The following is a 21,362-nucleotide window of genomic DNA, read 5'->3' as shown; positions in this document are numbered from 1 at the left end:
TTGCCTATTCAAGGGCGAGGAGGCCCATATAATCTCATCAGTTTTAACCATTGAAATATGGGCTCCACTTGTACTGGACTCTTTTTTTTTCTTTCTTCCGTTGAAGAGTTGGACTGACTGTATAAATAACTTGAGACTCCATGCCACTGAGGGCTACCTGTTGATATTATTATTTTTTTTTTTTTACACACGCACACACACCCCACACACTCACGCTGGTGGAATTTCACCACCTATGGGTACTCGAACCCTTGACTGGGAGTTGAAACTCCCGAGAGTCTACCTGTTGATAAATTATTTCTAACCATCCACCAATGGCTGGGGCATTTAGATTGCTGAGATTGATTTTTGTGTTGTAGCCCACATGCACTGAGCCCTAAAATATGCATGGTCCAAATTGAATTCCAGCTTGTGCACATGATATCCAGCTATTGACCATAACATTTGGGACCCCAGGTAATGTAGCTCAAATCTCCATTTTACCAGCAAAATGCAATCCAGTAGCTAGTCAATCCTCATCACAATAGGAACCTGTTTGGATGCACCCCAGAACATGGATGATGCCATTTGCCCATATGCATGGTCAGGAGCGCTAAATGCTCCTGTCCACAAAGTAGTGTGCTAAAATGAGAATTGAATTCTCCTGTCCGCAATTTGGGTCCATGTAAACTGGCCAAACATTTTATCACTTGAAACATCTACCAATCAAGCAGTGCAGAAAACAGAAGATTCCACTTGAACGGGTTGTGCACCAAACAGGTGCAAATATTCATGTTCTACTAATCTGCTGTAGATAAATGAACAGACTACAGATAAAGCATTATTGACAACATTAGTCTGTTAAGAAAGGTAACTCCCGAGCAACTCACTGGTGCCTGAGAAGAAGAGTCCAAACTCTTATTGAACACAACATCCCACAAAACTCTACACAGGATATTCTCTCTCTCTCTCTCTCTCTCTCTCTCTCAAAATATAAGGAAAGCATATCATTCATTACTAATGGGAGCATCCAAGAAGAAAAGAAACAAAACTTGCCTTAGCAAGAAGCAAGCTAGGCATCATCAAGGGCAAGAACTCCAGGAAGCGATTTCCCTTCCAACAGCTCCAAGCTGGCTCCACCACCAGTCGAGATGTGGCTCATCTTGTCGGCAAGCCCTGCTTTCTCCACAGCAGCAACAGAATCACCGCCTCCTATGATGGTTGTCACCCCTTTACCACTGAGGTCTGCCAACTTCTTTGCAATCGCCTGTGATTGGAGAATGTTACCATCACTACCATCCAGTTGCATCAGCCATCCATCAAGGCCTTGCTTTTCAATTATTACGATCCAGGCCATTCAGCAGTTGACGCACTCTGTGAAGTGGCCTGGAAATCAAGCTAGTCTCATTATCAGGTGGATGACGTGTTATGTTGATTGGGACTTGTAGCCAATCTTTTGAACCATCCATTCCATCACGTCGCCCCCCCTGATGAATGGACCAACTTCATTTTTATCATGCATGCATTCTTAGCTTTTGAATTATCAGGATCCAAGCCATTCATCAGGTGGATGCACCATGGCTATGAGGTAGCCTAGAAATCAAGCTAGACTGATTATTAGGTGGGCGACATGTGTGCATATTGATTGGGAACCATACCCAATCTTTTGAACCATCCATTCCTTCAAGTGAACCCCCTGATGAATGGACCAACTTTAAAATAAAAAACCCTTGCACGCATTGCACAGGCCCAACCAAATGAATGGCTCCTGTATCACATGTATACCACAGTGACATATCGGCATGAGACTAGAAAGCAACCATCACATTTCTCATATAGTTAAGCAGCCACGGCATACCTCTGTTCCGACTGCAAACTTCTCAAACTCAAACACCCCCATAGGTCCGTTCCAGATCACAGTTTTGGTGGACTCCAAAGATTGGCAGAATGTGTTGATGGCATCAGGCCCAATGTCCAGTCCCATCCAACCATCAGGGATATTAGATGCAGGTACAACCTGCAAAACAAACACACACAAAAAGGGGAGACTTTCTAATGAAATTGTAAATGGCAGCAGCAACCCAAATCAAATTGTTGATACACCATCTGTCTCATCTCCACTTGTCTTTTGTAAATCCTAATCAACATAAAGTTCTTCCCATGGTATGGGTTAGGCACCATTCAAATAACTATTCCTGCATTTCCAGGGCCATCAATGGGGCAGGCCTGGTCTAAAAAATCAACTTCGAATGGTCCTAGAGCAATATCTTGGTCTATGACAATCCTAGGACAGGACTGTTGAGAGCCCTGTGCATTTTGTCGCAGATGTAGAAAAGAAGCAATACACATGTCAATGGATTGCTTGTATTCTACAATAGCAGATACACTGCCATCATACCAATTAAGGAAATTCACCTAGAGACCGTGCCTAGATCTATCTATCACATGGGTTATTTCCACCTAGGCAGCTGCCCAGGTAGCAGGACTAGGCAAGAAGAGAGGAACTACAGGGGGAACTAATCACCTACAAGCAACAGTAACACAAATTGTGGTGCTATACCTTACTTCTGTCTGCATACCACTTGTGTGGGAAATCGGTAGCATGAATATGGTAGGGCACAGCATGAATCACTCTTCTCGAAAGTCAGGCTGATCTGCTCACTAAGAGGACCAAACCTGTATGTTGATTCAGACTGCCGGATGCCCATTGATTCCAACGGCATGGTACACACGATGAGCAGATGGTCATTTTCGTGACAGGTGATCTTCATATTGGGGCCTACCTGATTCATTGTACATTTTGGTAGAAAACATGGTACAGTACCACGAGTTGTGCTACCTTGTAGCTGGTCAATTCTTGAACAGAACATGATCAGACATTGTGGATGGAGGATATCCCAAAAGATCACACGTGCTGAAAAACACTAACCATTCAATTTGGGACCGATAAAATGGATGGTTGAAAAAGAAAATGGTCAAATGTCTAAATTCAATGGACAATTTAAGATGGTTAAGATTGTGTGATCAGTCTGATTTTGGGGCTATGATCCACCTAAAGTTAGCCCCATGAATGAGATAGCCTGGAATCAGAATTGATGCCACCCCCATGGGGCATGGGTTGGACAAAAAGACATGCAGTAATCTAGCCCTTTTGTCCAAAGCTTCATTTGTATTATCAAAGCATTTGAAAAGTTACTAACCTCCCCATCTGAACGATGAAAATGTTACAAAGGGCCCATTTGGACGCACCAACCGAAGGGGCGGTTGAGGCTGAAACGCCATTTTGATGCAAATAGTAGTTTATTTTGTGTGTTTGGATACACACTTTGCAAACTCCCTTCTCATCTCCCACCCAACAAAATGGGAGCTAAAAAGCACTCCACAGAAACCAATCCGACTGCTGGAAACACCCCTTTTCCAGAAGCCCCATTTTCAACAAGTGCATCTAAACAGGCCCTAAAGCTATCTATTAATAAATCAACACCTGCTCAAACTAGTTTGACATTTGAGCCCTCTTTGTTTTCAAACGGAGCTTCAATCACCGGTTTAAAACTTGGATGAAGAAAGGGAACAAACCTTGCTGTTCGCATCTGCAGCAAACTTGTCAGCTACAACCACATCAACAGGCAACAAGAGAGACACCCCTTTGGCCTTAGCTTTCTCAAGAAGAGAATCTGCAAGGTCAAGCTTGTCTTCCTCCACAAGAGAAGACCCAACTGAGTGTCCCTGTGCCTTGTAAAACGTGAAGATCATTCCTCCACCTAGAAGAAGGATATCAACTTTTTCCAACAGGGACTCCATCACCCCAATCTTGGATGAAACCTTCGAGCCACCTACAATAGCAGCAAATGGCCTCTTGGGATTTGAAATGGCTCCGACAAGATAGTCGAGTTCCTGAAACAAGATCACATGTTCGGGTGTGGAATAAGCAACTTAAGAGGAAGCACCATGTACTGTGAACCAAAAGATATAATGATGCTTGTCTATAATGCATATTTTAAAGATTGTCTTTAGAAGAAGGTTGATATCTACATCCATCCTGATGCAGCTGGGTCCACAAATCTGATGATCCACTCCTTTATTTGGAGCATCAATAGCTGTTGTTGTTTTTTTTTTTTTTTTTAAAAAAAAAAAAAATTTAAAAATTAATTACCTTTTGTATTTAGGTCTATTGAAAGACCTCTAGCTGTGTGAATAAACGGTTTTATGAATGAATAAATAAAGAAAAGAGTTTTCCATCATTAGTTGCATGTGAATACCAGCATAGCAGCTGTTCAGGACTGCTGCAAGGAGATTTCCAGATTTTATTTTCAATGTTCTGCTTCTGAGTGCAAGGACCAAATTCTGTTTTCTTTGGAACAAATTTTGGATCCAGGCCTGAAATTTACAGATATAGAACCAAAACTAGCAATTTTGCTGCCTGCCATCCCTTTGATTTGCATACACACAATTGCCATTTTTAGAAAGTGAAATAGTACAGGTGTACTCTATCAGTTCCCAAAATGGAGAATGGGTATATGCAATGGCTCCCCTCACAAAAACCACAAGTCAAAATACATTTTTTATGTGCACAATTTAAAATACAATTTCAAATATCAATTTTTTTTTTTTTTAAAAAAAACACTAGTCAGAGTGCAATTTCAGATTTAGTTGAAGAAATGACTGAAACTGTGGTCCATATAAATGAGCTGCTAGAAGTTATAATTTGTGAAGCCCACATGCACCTCTACACATGGCCGCATGTGACAACTAGTAATCTGAGAGAGACATCCAAGCCATGCATCAGGTGGGCCTCACTTGTAGAAGCCCTGATCCAAAAATTCAGAGCCAGCAACTCATAAACCAGAGACCACACATGTAAACAGAATATGGATCATTGGAAATTTTTTCAAAGCATCCATTATTTTCACTCGTGGCGTACCTTACAAATTGTGCAGCCAAATATTTGGGCCAAGCCATCCATCTACGATGGTGTGTCACATCTGATGCATCGATCAGATGCGCAGGTGGCAATGGACTGGGATTGGACTAGGCTACGCTAGGCCTGGGTCCAGCCCCACACTTAGGACTCAAGGCCCAAGCCCAAACTCTGCATGGCCTAGCACAGTATGCCCAAGCCCGAGCCTGAAATTTTTTTAATCAGGCCTGGGCCTGCCCCAACCCAATCCTGCCCAGCCCGAAAAATGACAAAATGCCCATTCACACTAGAATGTTCCTCATCTAAACATCAATCAAGTGGGCCACACATGCACAAAAAAAAAAGAAGGCATTTTAGAGGAATAAAACCAACAAGATTGATGGGTTGCCTAACCAAGGATTAAAATGGCAATTATGGCATTTTTGTAGGATATGGCACGTACAAGTACAAATATAGTCAGGTCTAGGTCAGGCTAAAATGACTTGAGCCCAAGACTGACCCGAATACATGCACGGACCAAGCCCGGCCCACAGACCAAGCAGGCCAAGCTAGTAGATCCAAACCTGGCCCAAAGCCTGGTCAGGCTCGTCGGGTTGGGCAGGCTACCCAACCCATGTCACCTTAATTGGATGTCCCATGCATGTCAGGCTGTGTGTGGGCGTGCAAACCTCATCTTACTAATCCATATAAGAAATCTCAACAAAAGGTTACAAGTCAGGTGTTGCAGTTTCAGAGAGACAAATATGAGCTCAAAGAACCATCATACCTTCTGCATAAGGAAGCCAGCAACAGCAGGCTTCAAGAACTTGGTAACTCCCTCGGTTGAAGCATGTGCTCTGTGTGCCGTGCCAAATGCATCATTCACATAGAGGTCTGCAAGTGAAGCTAGCTTCTTCGCAAACTCCGGATCATTCTTCTCTTCTTCCTTGTAAAACCTTACATTTTCAAGAAGTAGAACACCTCCTTCTGGCAATGCAGTCACCAACTTTTCAACTCCCTCGCCAATGCAGTCATCGGCCATCTCGACCTATTTTCGCAAATGCATACATGGAATAAAGGGAATGTTATGTAAGTTACAATTCCAAAGGCTGCAAGTTGGAAATTGATTTTAGAGGAAAAAGAAGCATACCTCGATGCCAAGGAGTTCAGATAGCCTAGGCACAAGAGGCCTCAAGCTGTACTTTGGTGTAACACCTTTTGGGCGTCCCTGAGGGTACAAAGAAACCAGTAGTAGTAAGATTTAAAAGTTCATATCAGATGTCAAACAATCGGTACAGAAAAAGGAAGACCAAAGACGAGAGAAGTTTCGATGGCAGAGACTGCTTCCAATGGTAGTTTACACCATAGAAGTAAGAGGTTTGCTAATCCTGTAAACACCTATGTGCATGCAGGTCATGTACCAGCATGTGTGACACCCAATCCGCTCATCAGGAGTTCCCACTGTGTGTAGGTGACCTAATTGTGCCAATCCACTCATCATTTTTGTCTCTATGAGTATGTGGAATATGGATCTGTTTGCTCTTCTTTTACTGCCCTATGTCTTTCACACACTCCCACTTGATGAGTAGACATCAATAAACAAAACTGCACTGCACAGTCAGAACGAAATAGGGCAGAAGAACAGTCCATTCACTTGAATACAGGGTCAACCATTTCCTTAAAAAGTTAGACATTGACATCAGTGAAACTCAAACCTGTAATCTCCCTTTTAAGTGCTAATGGTACCAATATGTGAAACCTCCATTGTACTTTAAGCAGATGTCCTGAGTTGGAACAGTTCAACCCTGTCAGACCAGCAGTTGGACGAAACTGCTAACTAAAATGATCTGGTATCCAGTCTAGTTTTTAAAACATTGGTGGACATTGCTTGACCCTTGAGCCAGCTCATCCACAATCCCACTTGATGAGCATCTTAATATTGCAGATGTGGCATGCATTAGCATGTGCACTTGCATGTAGGTGTGTCTATATAGGTGCACGTGGGATTAGCAAGCCTCTTGAAGTAAATCAAAAGAAACCTTCCACATCATTGCGGATTTGTTTCATATCATGAATGAAGACATGGCAACATGAAAACTGAAAATGACTGGATCAAACCAACATTTCTGAAATAAAAATACCCAAAACTCACAAATGCTGCTGCTGCTGCTAAAGAACTACACTATTTCAGAGATATTGAAAGAAGAAGTTGAAAAACCAAGATACAGAAGGTGGAAGCTCAACTAGAAAAGAATAAACCCCAAAGGGAGAATCTAGCATGGAATGGATGAGTATAGTTACAGCAAAGTAAGCCATTTATTTACAATGGATAATGAAATCTCATTGGTACGTAATTGCAAATAAAATATTGCTTCTAGCATTTCAAACAGTTAACATTTAAGAAAATTCAAAAGCAGCAATTCAAAAGACACAAGTAATTGCCACACATGCATACCCACAAGCACACCAACCCACGACATACATGCCAAGAATGCAGGTTACAACTCAGCACATGCTTATATGCATGCATGCAAGCACAGTCTCACAGAGACAAACACTGCAGGAAACAAATTGAAGCAAAGGGGAAAACAATACTATACATATAATTGCCATCATATACAAGAATCTAATAACAATGCACATAAAGCAGTATCACCAACAATTTGCTTGCAAGGAGTGAACCTATGCACAAGCTACATACCAAAATTCAGTGTGAAAAAGCATCAAATAGGCTAGCTGGACTATGCACGCAATCAATGGGTGAATTGACTCACTTTACAGTCATTAAATGTGCCTAACTGCCTTGCCATCCAATTAATGCACTTGCGTTGTTGCCCGCAACTTATGTTCACTATCCAAAATCAGGCCCATAACTTTTGTTGATAGTCCAACATCAGGCAATTGATACATCCAACCAGAAACGTTTAGGCCATTTTTACACTGATAAAACAGTAGAGTAGGTTTATTGGCAAAATTCAGCATGTAATTTATGCCCAATGGGAATTTATTTTGATAATTTGGTAGGGAGTAAAACACTCGATACGCAGGCACTAAGCGGACTAAATGGACGACCCCATAGTCACCAAGGGGTTTATTGGCAAAATTCAGGATGCAATTTATGCCCAATGTGAATTTATATTGATACTTTGGTGACGTAGGACGTGCCACAAATGCATTCTTTGCATAGCTGGACCAAAAGAAGCCCAAAGAAAGTGGAAGTAGTCCATCAAATCCTAGCCTAGTCCGATGTCAAGCATGACGTAACTGGGCCATAGATGCATCCGGTTCCAAGAAATTCATTCCAGATAGGGAGACATTGTTGTTCTAAGTGTGTTATCGTAAATCAATCATAACTTGCATCATCACGAAACTCACAACCTATCGATCTTTATGTAACGATGGTTCCAAGGTCTGCCGACCTACTTAGCAGGTCCTTAGCAGGTCGCGTACCTCTGTTTCGCAGGAAAATGCACACTTCCAAATCAAAATTGCAATTTTAGGAAAATTTACTATTTTTAGTAATTTTGATTTTTTATTGTATCTCCTTATTTTTAGAGTTCTAGGATTTTCCATCTTTTTATAAATTGTTGGTGATCATTCTATGGTTCCTACAGTAAGGTTGATTTGGACTTTCTATTTTTGGCAAATTGGGCTTCAGAAGAGTTTTACTATTTTGGGTAACTTCCGAATTAGGGTTTTGAGTTTTCTTTATTAATAGTATAATCGAGAAAATCATATACACATTATTCAATAAAATACTCAAAATTTCCCTCTTATTTTCTAGCAGACTCAAGAACTGTCCTTGTGGATTCGAGATTTTAATCACTTGAGGAAGACCATCTTCTTCTTCTCTTTACTTCACACTCTTCCCTGCATCAGTTGGTATTAGAGTGAGGCTTTTCCTCAGTTCGACGGCTTCTAATAATAGTTTGAGCAACAACCCTACGAACGGTGTTCCAGGGGACAATCATATGACAACAGCAACGTTTGAAGCATTCCAACGGGAGAATCTGCGACCCATGCACAGACTACAAGCAACCATCGATCGTTTGACGGGAGCTTTAGGACAGACCCGTATTCATAATGATGAGTAACATCAGATCGGCGATAGAGTTCGTGATCATCATGTTCATGGTGTGACAACGGTAACAAACCACCACCCAATAATGGTGAATCACAGGCCACCACTTTGATCGTAAGGAAGTTGTTGTACACGTCGAAGGAGGAGATAGATGTGCATCGTGAACCAAAAGATCTGTGATCTTATCATAGATGGCAAGATCAGTAAGAATATCGTGTCAAGGACTATGGTAGAAAATATGCAACTAAAGACAGAGAAACGCCCCTCTCCCTATACAATTAGATGATTCAAGGAGGTCAACAAAACAAAGATAACTGAACGATATTGTATTCCCTTCTTCATTGGAAAATATTATAAGAACAATGTGATTTGTGACGTGATTGATATGGAAGCTTGTCACATGTTACTTGGTCGACCATGACAATACGATGTTGATGCCACGCATAGAGGCTGAGATAATGTGCTTTTGTTAAAGATGGTGGAAAGATTATCCTCGTCCCTATGAGAATGGAGAACCAACCTAAGACTTTTAAAGTAGATGGCCGGTCTCTCGTAGCCATATAAGATCATTAAAGGATCTGAGGAGACGGGGAAGATCAATGCATTTGTTGTAAAGGGGATGGAAGTAGAACCCATGAACATTCTAGAGAAGTCAAAACTAGTGTTGTAGGAGTTCAAAGGGATTATGCCCGATGAACTTCCCGACGAGTTGCCCCCATGCGTATTATCCAGCACCACATTGATCTTGTCCCAAGGGCAAGTCTGCCTAATCACCAACATTATCGAATGAGTTCGAAAGAATGCGAGATCTTGCAGGGACAAGTGGAGGAACAGATTCGTAAGGGTCTCACAAGAAAGAGCATGAGCCTGTCTTGTGACAACTCTGTTAACGCCCAAGAAACTACAAGAGTCTAATGCCAAGTTTGAGGAAGAGGCTGATAAACATTGTCACCAAAAGGTGTTTGGAGTGGGTGATAATGTGCTAGTTCACCTGCGCAAGGAGAGGCTTCCGACTAAGACTTATAATAAGTTGATGAATAAAAAGCTCAGTCTTGTTTTGATCCTCAAGAAAATAATTGATAATGCTTATGTTGTTGATCTTCCCAAAGGCATGAAGATCTCAAGGACTTTCAATGTGGCAGACTTATATGAATATCATGAGCCGAGTCCATTGAATAACTCAAGGATAAGTTTTTTCTAAGTGGAGGGGACCGATGTAGGACGTGTCACAAATGCATTCTTTGCATGGCTAGACCAAAAGAAGCTCAAACAAAAGCAAAAGTAGTCCATCAGATCCAGGTTCAATCTTATGTAGGGCATGACGTAACTGGGCCCAAGGTGCGTCCAGCTCGAAGAAATTCATTCCGGATAGAGAGAAATTGTTGTTCAAAGTGTGGACCGTAAATTAGTGGTAACTTTTGATCCGAGCATAGTTACGAAACACACAACCTATCGATCTTTATGTAATGAAGGTTTCAACATCAACCAACCTACTCAACAAGTCGTGTCTCTGTTTTGTAAAAAAACACACGTTTCCAGTTCAAAATAAAAAATTTAGGAAAATTCACTATTTTTAATAATTTTGATTTTTGTCGTACCTCCTTATTTTTAGAGTTGGAGAATTTTCGTCTTCTTCGAAATTGCTTGTAATCATGCAAGGACTCCTGCAGCAAGGTTTATCTGGACTTTCTATTTTTGGCAAATTTGGCTTTAGAAGAGTTTTACTATTTTGGGTAACTTTCGAATTAGGGTCAAAATTTTGCTATCTTAGGTAATTTCAAATTAGGTTTTGGGTTTTCTTTATTAATGGTGTAATTGAGAAAATCACATACACATTATTCAATAAAATATCCGAAATTTCTCCCATATTTTCTTGTGGACTCTAGAACTCCCACTGTGAATTCAAGGTTTTAATCACTTGAGGAAGACAGTGATCTTCTTCTCATTACTTCATGCTCTTCCCCGCGTCCTTTGGCAGAGTACAACACTTGATTCGCAGGCACACATACGACAGACTAAATTATGAACCCCATTGTCACTAATGGCCCACTTGGATCATTAAGTCATTTTGTTTCAGCTACTTATGTCTCAAGTAGTTCTTCTTCGTTTCTACTGATTCAACGCAAATAAGTTTGGTAAATAGCATACTTACAAGCCAAAATCTCTCTCTCATTTTCCGCCTAGGCGCCACCGCCAATAAGCTGCAACGACACCCACCATCCCTTCCTTTATGGCAGTTGTCGGCAGCCAAAGTGTTCCATAATGAAAATGGTTGTTGTAATGGCTATCATCGTTACCATTACGATACGGGCTGTAACAGCGGTTACAACTCTTTCTTTCTTTTGAGAAAAAAATAAAATTGTTTCTAGACCATTATGGGGCTGTTATGCCTTGTTTTTTAAAAATAAAAATAAAAAAAGAAGGCTGTTTTGGCCCCAAAACACATAATGATTTTAACCGTTACCATTACATAACAACCATTACAACCGTTATGTAATCAATTTGGGATACCATGTCGGCAACCTTGGCTGCCTAAATCAAGGATAGGTTTTTTCCTTGACGGAGAAGGAAAGAGCAGGTGGACGATGGGTCCATGCGGCTGCTCCCAGTGATGATGCCAAGGGTTGTTGGTACCATGGTTGCAGCAAGTGACAGTTGCCATGGACACTGCTACCACGGCTATTGTCGGCGGTATCGGTGATAGGAGAAGAGGAAAATGAGAGATGAGAGAAGGAGAGTGGGCGCACGCGCACGTGTGTGAGAGAGATAGAGAGTAATGTAAACCCTGAAAGGGGAAGCAATAGATCAAAGAAAAGAAAAAAGAGATTGTGGGAAAGGAACCAACAATCCTCTAGCCAAATGCTAAAGACCACGAATGCGAGACTGTGAGCAAGCTCAACAATCCTTTACTCTTAAACTACAGATCACTTTCCCCACTTCAGCAACTACCGTAGAGAAAACAAGAGAAATTTCATAAAAGACAATATCATTCAACTTATCTTATTCCATAGGCCTAAGCCTTATTTATAATAAGTCCTTACAATATGCAATAAAAACTATGGAATCTAAAAATAGAATTCCTAATTAGCAAATATCTGAAAATTAGAAAACTACCTAAATAAGAAACCACTTAAATAAGAGAGTACTCAAATAAGAAGAATTTAAGATTACTTCTTACCTAATATAAAGATATCAGAGAAAACTACATAATATAAAGATTTAAAGAAATGAAAAGTAGAGATATTTACTAATGTAGATATTTGCCTAAAAATGGAAAATGGGCCCTTTCTTGTGCACACGTGCAGAGCATGCACGTGTGGGATGTGGGGGGATTGCATAAGAGAGAAGGCAAAAGTAAAAAAGTTCTTTTCTTCTTAAGGCCATATAGGCCATCTTAATGTGTTCAACTACTTTTAAATTACAGTTTACCAAACTAACTTTTGTCACACAAGTAGTTGATTTGCCACTGTATATAATATATATATATATATACCATGTATCCAAATGCGACCTTAGTGACGGTCCCAAAATTGAACAATCCTAAGCTCTAATTCGTGGATCCTTGTTCATTGAAATAAGACCATTGGATATTTTTCATTTAATCATCCAATAAATGCCACCAATATGATAGTCAAATCATTAGATAAGCGGATTTTTTTGTTCATGACAAATCTAGGCCAACACCAATAATTTGGACGCTTCATTATTATAATTATTATTTATGAATGGAAAATTTATTTTGAAAAAAAAAAAAAAAAAGGAAAGAAAGAAGGAAGAAGAAGAAATGTGAACAATAAAAGCAAAAACACTACAAACGGATAGATCAACTCCATCCACAGAAGACTAACGCACCACAACCTCTTAAAAACAAGTAAGAAAAATAAATTATACATCTAGGCACTGGAACTCCTGACCAAAATAGAACTGCTGCCTAATGGATTCCCTCCTTAACCAAGTTGCTAGCTCAGGAGCTAGCAAGCTAGTGCACATGGGAAAAGCCACCAGGAACGATGAACGTATATCTGATACTTCTTCAATTCAGGTTCACAATTCCCCGAGGAGACAAGCCACTGATGAAAAGGCCATCAAGAACAATGAAAATATCTCCTATAATTCTTCAATTCAGGCTCACAAATCTCCGGGGAGATGAGCCTTCTTTAATCCATCTGATGACATTACTCGACTCCCCCACCCAAAAAAAAGGGCAAGGTGGCTTAGCTTGAAACCAGCAGCAATTTTCACACCTTGCACGAGGGCTGCTGCTGCTGTAAATGCACCAGCAATCCACTGTTACTTTTGATTATGCCATCGACACCGGCCAGGCCAGGATTGCCAAGGTCGAAATCTAGTTTGAACCATTCAACCGGAGGGGGTATCAATCTATCATTAACAGTGAGCCTCAGGCTACTGCACTTTAGCTTGAATTACTTGTATGCCACGTGCAATTTCAAAGTGCGTGCTTATAATCAATCAAACTCTACAGACTATCAAAGTTTTTTCTTCATATTGGATAAATTATAACAGATTCTGCGGGGTAAGGTACCTCACATAACCATCACATGGCATCTATGCACATATCAAATCTGAACCATCCACATCGTGGACCCTACCTGAACAGGGCAGATCAGAAGTTACATTGAACGGATTGACATAAGTTTTGGACCATGACCAATCCATGGCAGATTCAACAATTTGGAGTTTGATCAATCTGGATTGTAGTACACATATGACAAAAATATATAGTGGACATGTGCCTCAGCATGACTCAAGAGCCAGACCTATAGTATTCTTGGTAGAGTATGGTATTTTTCCTCTATATAGTGCCTAAACATGTTGACATAATTTATTTCTTCAAACATCTAAAAGATAGAAATGGTTAGAAAAACCACAAAAGCTGATAGATATTCACAAGCTTTTCAAACATTTCCATATGAAGGCATGACATCACTCTCAGGATTCATAAAAAAATGCTAACCAAAACTACCATCATGAATTCAAGAGCATCTAAAACGTCAAGTTGGTTAGAATGACAACAAAAGCCAACAGATATTCATAAATTTCACAAACATTTCCATCTAAAGTCATGACATCACTCTCGATATTCATCAAAAAGTGCTAACCATAACTACTGTCATGAATTCGTCATACAAATGATCACATTTCAGCAAAATTAAATAAATAAGAACAAAAACAAAGAACAAAAATCTCTCAAGAAGCACAAAGGGGGAATGATCACATACAACCATACTATGGTAAGCTTACCATGCTACACCCTCTTTCCTGCCATCATGTCATGTGTGTAGGACATCCTAGCCTTCTAAAAGGTGGAACCCATCATTAAGATCACTAAGCACATGAACGAGGCCACAAGTGGACCATGCCATCAAAACCAATGGATGGCCAACAATCTTACCCAACATACAGGTGTGACCCACCTGATGCGTGGATTCCCGACTTCCACGCCATGCAATCTAGAAAAAGGTTCCCACCTTATGCACGGCCCAAATGTCCTACATATGTGACAAGTTGGTAGGAAAAACAACAAATCACAATAAGCATGTGATCATTCAACAATTTCAGAAAAAAAAATAAAAAAATAAAAAAATCAATCTAAATCTAATCATTTCAACAATATAAAAAGAGAGATGCAAAAGTGATCCCAGTAAGAAGAGAACAAACAGGTGAATCATGGCACACATGCCAAATTAAAACATGTGTGTGAGATCCAGTCCATACACCGAATTCCATGCCAATCCACTCATCAATTCAATAAGCATTTGACAATATAAAAAAGCATGTGATCATTCAACAATTTCAGAAAAAAAAATAAAAAAATAAAAAAATCAATCTAAATCTAACCATTTCAACAATATAAAAAAAGAGATGCAAAAGTGATCCCAGTAAGAAGAGAACAAACAGGTGAATCATGGCACACATGCCAAATTAAAACATGTGTGTGAGATCCAGTCCATACACCGAATTCCATGCCAATCCACTCATCAAGTGTGCCACATGTTTACGTCAAATACAGGCCGTTGGCAATTTTCTTTCCAACCATCTGCTTTTCCTCAAAATAGTGTGGCCAAAACAATGATTGGATTTGGCCCGATTCCAGTCCAACGGGAATATTGACAGTCAAACCCACCTAATGCTTGGCCCAGAAACAATACACATGTGTCACGTTGGCAAGTGTGCCGCAATTCAGGAGGCAGAATGGGTACTGCCCCCACATGGACCGAGCTCTTTCCGACCCTGACGTGGTGAGGGGTGATTGGACAGCAGGCCAACGTCACAAGTGGGGCCCGAACAAATTTCAAACATGCTATGCATGGGCCCCAATCTCTGAAATACGCTGCCGCAGAAGTGGATTAGCTGGTGTACCTCACAGCAGCTATATAGCTGCTGTATTGACGTCAACAAGTTCCGTGGGTCTGATCATGAGGTATGTGATATATCCAAACCGTCCATCCATTTAGCGAGATCGTCTTAAGGCTCGAGAAGAAAAATAAGACAGATCTAACTATCAAGTGGACCACACTGCAAAAAGCAGTGGGGGATTGAACGTCTACCATGGAAACCCTTTTTGGGGTCACAGAAGTTTGGGATGAATATGAAAAAAAAAATTTCCTCTTCATTCAGGTCTTTGTGACCTTATGAACAGATTGGATGGAGAGTAAACGTTATGGTGGGCCCTATGAATTTTTTAACAGTGAAAATCATTATCTTCGCTGCAATTTGTGGTGTGGTCCATATGATCTTTGGATATGATTCATTTTTTGAATAATGCTATAAAATGATCTCTAAAAATAGATGAACGGTGTAGATATAATAAATACATCACTATGGGGCCCATGTAACTTTGATCTCCTTTGAACCGTTTCTACAACTCGGAGCTCGAGGAGCGTCAGTGCTCGTCTTCGCACGACACGTACCTACAGCAGTTATATAGCTTAGCTGGTGTGTGGTACACCAGCCAATCCGCTTCCCCCTGCCGCCAAATCACCCCCCACCATGGTCGGATGGAGCTTGGTCCAGGAGGGGGCAGTACCCAATCTGCTTCCCACAATTCACCTCTTACTGCATTCCCCAAATCAAAATCCAACAACACCATCCAAGAAGCTAAATGCTCACATGCAGCAGCTGTGAGTTACCTTCCACATACAGCCATTTATATCCAGCAAAGTCCATACAAAAGGTGGACCGCGCCATGATGATCACCTGGTATGATCAATCAGATCCACACATCGAGCAGGACGTGATGTCAGAATCAACGGACAGCCGATGATATGACTCAGTGTACTGGCGTGGCCCACCCAATTAGCGGATCGGCCTGGTTTCAAACCAGGTGATCACCATCGTGTGGGCCACCGTTTTTACGGATCGGATATGCTACAAACATGACATAATGACTGGAAATAAAAGATGATCATTTCTACCCCAAAAAATAATAATAATAATAAAATTTATGAAAAAATTTCAAAAATAAAAAATAAAATCAACATACCAGATGACTGCTAAGAATGACCTTGGCCCCATACCCCATCAGATACTTGATGGTGGGTACCGCAGCTCTAACCCGAGTATCATCCGTGATCTTCTGATTCTCATCCAACGGAACGTTGAGATCGACTCTGACCAAAACCCTCTTTCCCTTCAGATCAGCCTCCTTAAGATCCCCTACGCTCTTCTTCCTTGCCGCCATGATCGATCTGAAACTTGACAAGGTCCTGCAAATGGAAGGAGCAGGTATGATCAACAAAGATCGGATCTAAATGAAAGATCGACGATCGGATCTTGATAGATGGTCAGTGGAGTATAAGATCGGACGGACGGGAAAACATACGGCGGAGATTACTAACCTTTTGAAGCTTTAGAAATTTTTCAGAAGGAAGTGAGAAATGATGAAAGGAGTTAGTGCGTTGAAGGGGTTAATAGGGATTTTAATAGTGAAATGCAAGCTTGCGCGGCGGTGCGTTTCGGTTGGGGAATATTCTTACGGGAGAATGAGGCGCTTCGCGCGAGTAGAATAAATAGCACGTGTATCAAAATGGCATACGTGTGAAGATCTAGCTAATTCATTAGGTGGGCCCTTACCATGAACATTACTTGTACCATTAATCAGGCTGATTCAATAATCAAACGGTTCAGATTCGTTAGACAGTAATCATTGACGGCCTATGATGAATCTAGATATGTGCCATGCATGATGATCTGACCAAACTGGATTTTGGAACCGGAATGTTTGCACAAAGCCACAACTGGCACCTGCTGGGATATCTCACACGTATGCCACGTGTGAATTTCTAGTTATGATCTACGGCGATATGCGCGAGGATAGACTAACAGGGGAATAGATCATTCCTCGCCGAGCCCTCACGCATGCGCCGTGGTTTGCTATGAACGGTGTGCGTAGTTTACCACGGGCGAATCATCCACTTATTACTGAGTGAGGATCATCCACTTACTGAGTGAGGCCGTTGTCGTGGGGCCCATCTTGATATATATTTTGTATATCCTCGCCGTCCATCAGTTTTTTCAGCTCACTTTATAGTATTTTTCTAAAAGTGAAATAGATCCAAAACTCTTCACGACGGGAAACAGTAGTTATTAAATGCACACCGTTAGAAAAATTCACAGGACTACTGTTATTTGAGTCGGGATCCTCTGTCATCTGGTCAACAGGGATTTCCTGTTACCCTAATGGTTTAGCGTCCGAAGCCTTTTCTTATTTATTTTTATTTTTTTAGTGAGTGGTGACTTTGACCAATGAGAATTAGGGTATCAGGAAATCTCTGTTGACCAGGTTACAGAGGATCCGGACTCCGGATCCCCTGTTACCAGGTAAACAGGGAATTCTTGTTATCCTGATCCTCATCGGTCCACATCACCACTCACTTAGGGCATGTTTGGGCAGTGGGATTAATTTAGCTTACAGTGGATGGGATGACACGATCCCGCGTGCACATCCCACGCGCGCGTTTGCATCGCGTGGGATCTGCAATGCATCTCAATCCCATGGCGGTTGAAATCGTGTACGGTGGATATTGCCCTGATATCCCATCCCACCTCTCTCGTCTCCTCGAGCCCACCAACAAATCCCGCGGGATTTCGCTCTGCAGCTGGATTTTTGCGTGTTCGGAGAGGAAATGCCCTTGCCGCCTAAAGTATCCCTTCTCGCAGTGCTCAGGTCCGTACTAGCAGAGGTGAATTGCTTATGGTATGGTCCTCGGTCAACGACATCCATCACCGGCTATTTAGCCATGGTTGCAGCAGGTCTTGCTCCATTCATCGCCCTACGGGGGGAAGGTAAGCTCATGTCTCTGCATAGGTGCCGCTGCTCTTGCGGGAGGTATGTCTCCCTTACCTTGATTTTCCCCTAATCTGTCTCCGGATTGGCCATTTCAGGATGTTCTGTTGTTATCAATACTTCAATCGGATGCCGTCCCGTTTTCAAAACTTCTAAAACTTTTTCTAATGTCCATGTGTGGAATTAATCTCTTCGAAATTGCAAGTAGTCGACTTCGCAAAATCCATCATTCTGCCATATGCTTTGCACTGTGAAGGGTCGGCCGTCAGATCTGTAGGTTCGCATGCATGTACGATTAACGTCTCTTTTGGCGGAGATCAGGAGATGGATTGGTCCAAGAATTGGGATTGAAATCCTCACGCTGTGGGTGTGGGATCGTAAGGATTAAAATGGAATCCCATCTCCATCCAAACAGGATCACGTCAGTGATCCCAGGATGGCTGTGACGGACCAAACAGGCACATGTTTTGGTAGAGGGATATGAAAATCCCAGAAGACGGTCGACCATCCACTGACGCTGCCATCATTACCTTAAAAGCCATCCCATACCTCCTAAACCCATGGGATCGGTCCGACCAAACACGCCCTTAAAGGATTAAAAAAACTAAAAGAAAGCTTCGGACGCCAAACCGTTATTAAAAAAAAAAAAGAAAAAAAAAACAGAAAAAGAAAACGGGAATGGAGGGCTCTTGTCAAAGACCCACTTCCAGTCATCACTGCGAGTTAACCAGCATTGTCCAAACAAGCCATTAGAAGCATCCAAACGACCCCTCAGGGAAGAGGAATCCCTCATTAGAACAATACTCATCATATCAACGGTCTCGATTACCACGGGTCCAAATTGTCAAGAAGAAACGGTCGAGGACACTACACGTATCCTCGGTTTGAGGTTGATATACTTTCAAGGAGCGACGCCAAGTGAGACAAAGGGCGCGGCAAAGGGATTGAGCTTGCAAAGGCAAGAAAGAAGCATCTAAAGGTATGCATGCATGCAATGTATTCATGCATCTATACCATGCATGCATGCATGTATATGCCTGTATTTTATTCTTTCATCTATGCACTACATGTATTCATCATGCTCTTTGAAGTTGAGGCAGACTCTTGACTGTCGTGCAGTGAACCAGACATGGTTCGTTGCCGCTCCACCGTACATGTGGTTGTACGTTTGGTGATACTGGACCATCCATGAAGTGGTCCCTCTGAGGGGATGACTCAGTGGTAGAGAAAGCCTCGAAAGTCAATGCTCTTGATTCAAAAAGGGAATATTCTGTTCATCAGATGTTGGTATTTTTCAAGATTCACCGATCATCCGTAACTGGGCCCGCCAATAGGAGGGTCCAGATTCACCTATCGTAGGGATTCCATAGAGTAGCAACGGGCCAGCTGCAACTGGTTGGCTAAAAGATGAAGTGAGCCCGCATTTAATCGTGCATCTGGATTCCCAAATTGTGATGGATTTTTCGAATGCATTAATTTTCTGTTTTTTTTACACAACACCCAAGCTCTGTAAGGGACCACCATGTTTTTTTTTAAATGTAAATCCACGCCGTAAATCAAGTGAGAAATCTTATTTTAATTAAAATACACAAGATCCTCCTGATAAAAAGCTCTGACGGGCCATTCCAATGGGAACAATGTGAAATTGCTCCCAAAAATCTAGGCTGAGATGGTGTGGCCCACTTGATATTTTTTTATCATGGTGTTTTTGTATTTAACTTCATCCCAGTGAATTACACCTGATTAAGGGAGTTGATGAAAGATTCACACCAATGCAGCCCCACAAACAAACCCATACTTGGTATACCAACCCCAATTGTCTCCTGTTGTGTGGCCCATATGAGTTACTTATCCAAATGATATTTTCTCCAATGGCCTAGAATATATCATAGAACTTGGTGGACGGAGTGGATGTTGCACATATAATACGGTGACCCCACAGAGCAAGGGATTCTTACGCAATTATGTCAAACAGGTGCTCCGAACGGAAGTATAATGGGGTGACCCAACACCATGTGTTCTTAGGTGTTGTGTGGCCCACTGTGATGTATTTGTTTTATCCACAGCCAGATGAAATAGATCAAAAGCTCCGGTAGCCCATAGGAAACAATGATGATTGAGGGCCCTTATTAAAAACTTCATAAGGTCATTTTCCCTTCTCCAAGTCATATGACCTTATTAACAGGTTGGATAGTAAATAAACAGTGGGTGTGGTCCACTCGAGCCTGGGCTTATTTATTTATTTTTTGGGCTCATGCCCTGTAAAGCTAGCAAAATGACTGAAGGGCTAGAATATAAAACACATATATTAGGGTGGGTCCCACTTTGCCCAATACACTAGTTGGGTGGTGCTGAAGTCATTATCCTGCCGAAGAGTCCGGATCTTCTTTTATTCGGTAAACAGGGATTCCCTGATTGCCTAATCCTCATTGGTCCATGTCATCACTCACTTTAAAAATAACCTGAAAGAAAACTTCGGACTCCAAACCATTGTAGCAAAACAGCACCACCATGTAGCCAGCCCACCTTTCGAATGCCATTTCCTCCAACGGTAGCAACCGCTGACATCATTCAACAATTCAAATCTTCTCCCACTCGATCTCATCCACAAATACTCTCTTTGATGAGAAAAGCAAAAAAAAAAAAAAATATCAAATTTATGCTGATAGTCTATCTGATTTCATCCTCAAGTTCTGCACAACACAAGCTCAACAACGCAGACCACTCCTTTCATATTTGTAATTCTTCGTAGTTGCATAGTAGCGACGTTGTAAATTTAGTGAGAAGGAAACAAAGACATGCAAATACTTCAATATTGTTAGAAATTGAAGTAAACCCACTTAGAAAGTGGTTATATCAATTCATTGTAATCTTCTCTTCATTAGCCACATTTTGTAAGTTATAACCTTCAAGAAGTTAGAAACTATGGAACATCCCAATAACTGGGTTCTGGTGTACAAGTTTTAACACTTATTGGATAATTTCTATTACTTACGGGCATGTTTGCCTACAAACCATTTAAATGCTTAAATGCTTCACATAGTAAATTATATACATAGGAATCCATTTACATATGTAAGCAATTTACCACATTTGTG

The 21,362-nt window shown here is 41.3% G+C and overlaps 1 protein-coding gene across 1 annotated transcript; it reads right to left on the bottom strand.

Moving 5' to 3' along the window:
- Positions 1-758: 758 nt before the first annotated feature.
- LOC131221023 (phosphoglycerate kinase, cytosolic) lies at positions 759-16,940 on the bottom strand. Its single transcript, XM_058216098.1, has 7 exons — positions 16,817-16,940; positions 16,462-16,684; positions 6,027-6,104; positions 5,664-5,924; positions 3,556-3,873; positions 1,838-1,996; positions 759-1,246 (listed from the first exon to the last, which is right to left on the bottom strand). The coding sequence occupies exons 2-7, from the start codon at positions 16,657-16,659 to the stop codon at positions 1,052-1,054; spliced, it is 1,209 nt and encodes a 402-aa protein (XP_058072081.1). The 5' UTR covers positions 16,660-16,684; positions 16,817-16,940; the 3' UTR covers positions 759-1,051.
- Positions 16,941-21,362: the final 4,422 nt, after the last annotated feature.

Source organism: Magnolia sinica, chromosome 12, assembly GCF_029962835.1.
Source record: "Magnolia sinica isolate HGM2019 chromosome 12, MsV1, whole genome shotgun sequence".
NCBI classification, from domain to species: domain Eukaryota; kingdom Viridiplantae; phylum Streptophyta; class Magnoliopsida; order Magnoliales; family Magnoliaceae; genus Magnolia; species Magnolia sinica.
This window is presented reverse-complemented; position numbering and strand designations above follow the sequence as displayed.

What these genes read in the sequence shown, in the direction of transcription:
- LOC131221023 (XM_058216098.1), bottom strand. Translation starts at nt 16,659, where the DNA reads ATGGCGGCAAGGAAGAAGAGCGTAGGGGATCTTAAGGAGGCTGATCTG. An exon ending in CTGAACTCCTTGGCATCGAG is followed by an intron (nt 5,925 to 6,026) that starts GTATGCTTCTTT and finishes TTGCGAAAATAG; the next exon opens with GTCGAGATGGCCGATGACTG. An exon ending in CTGGCTTCCTTATGCAGAAG is followed by an intron (nt 3,874 to 5,663) that starts GTATGATGGTTC and finishes ATCTTGTTTCAG; the next exon opens with GAACTCGACTATCTTGTCGG.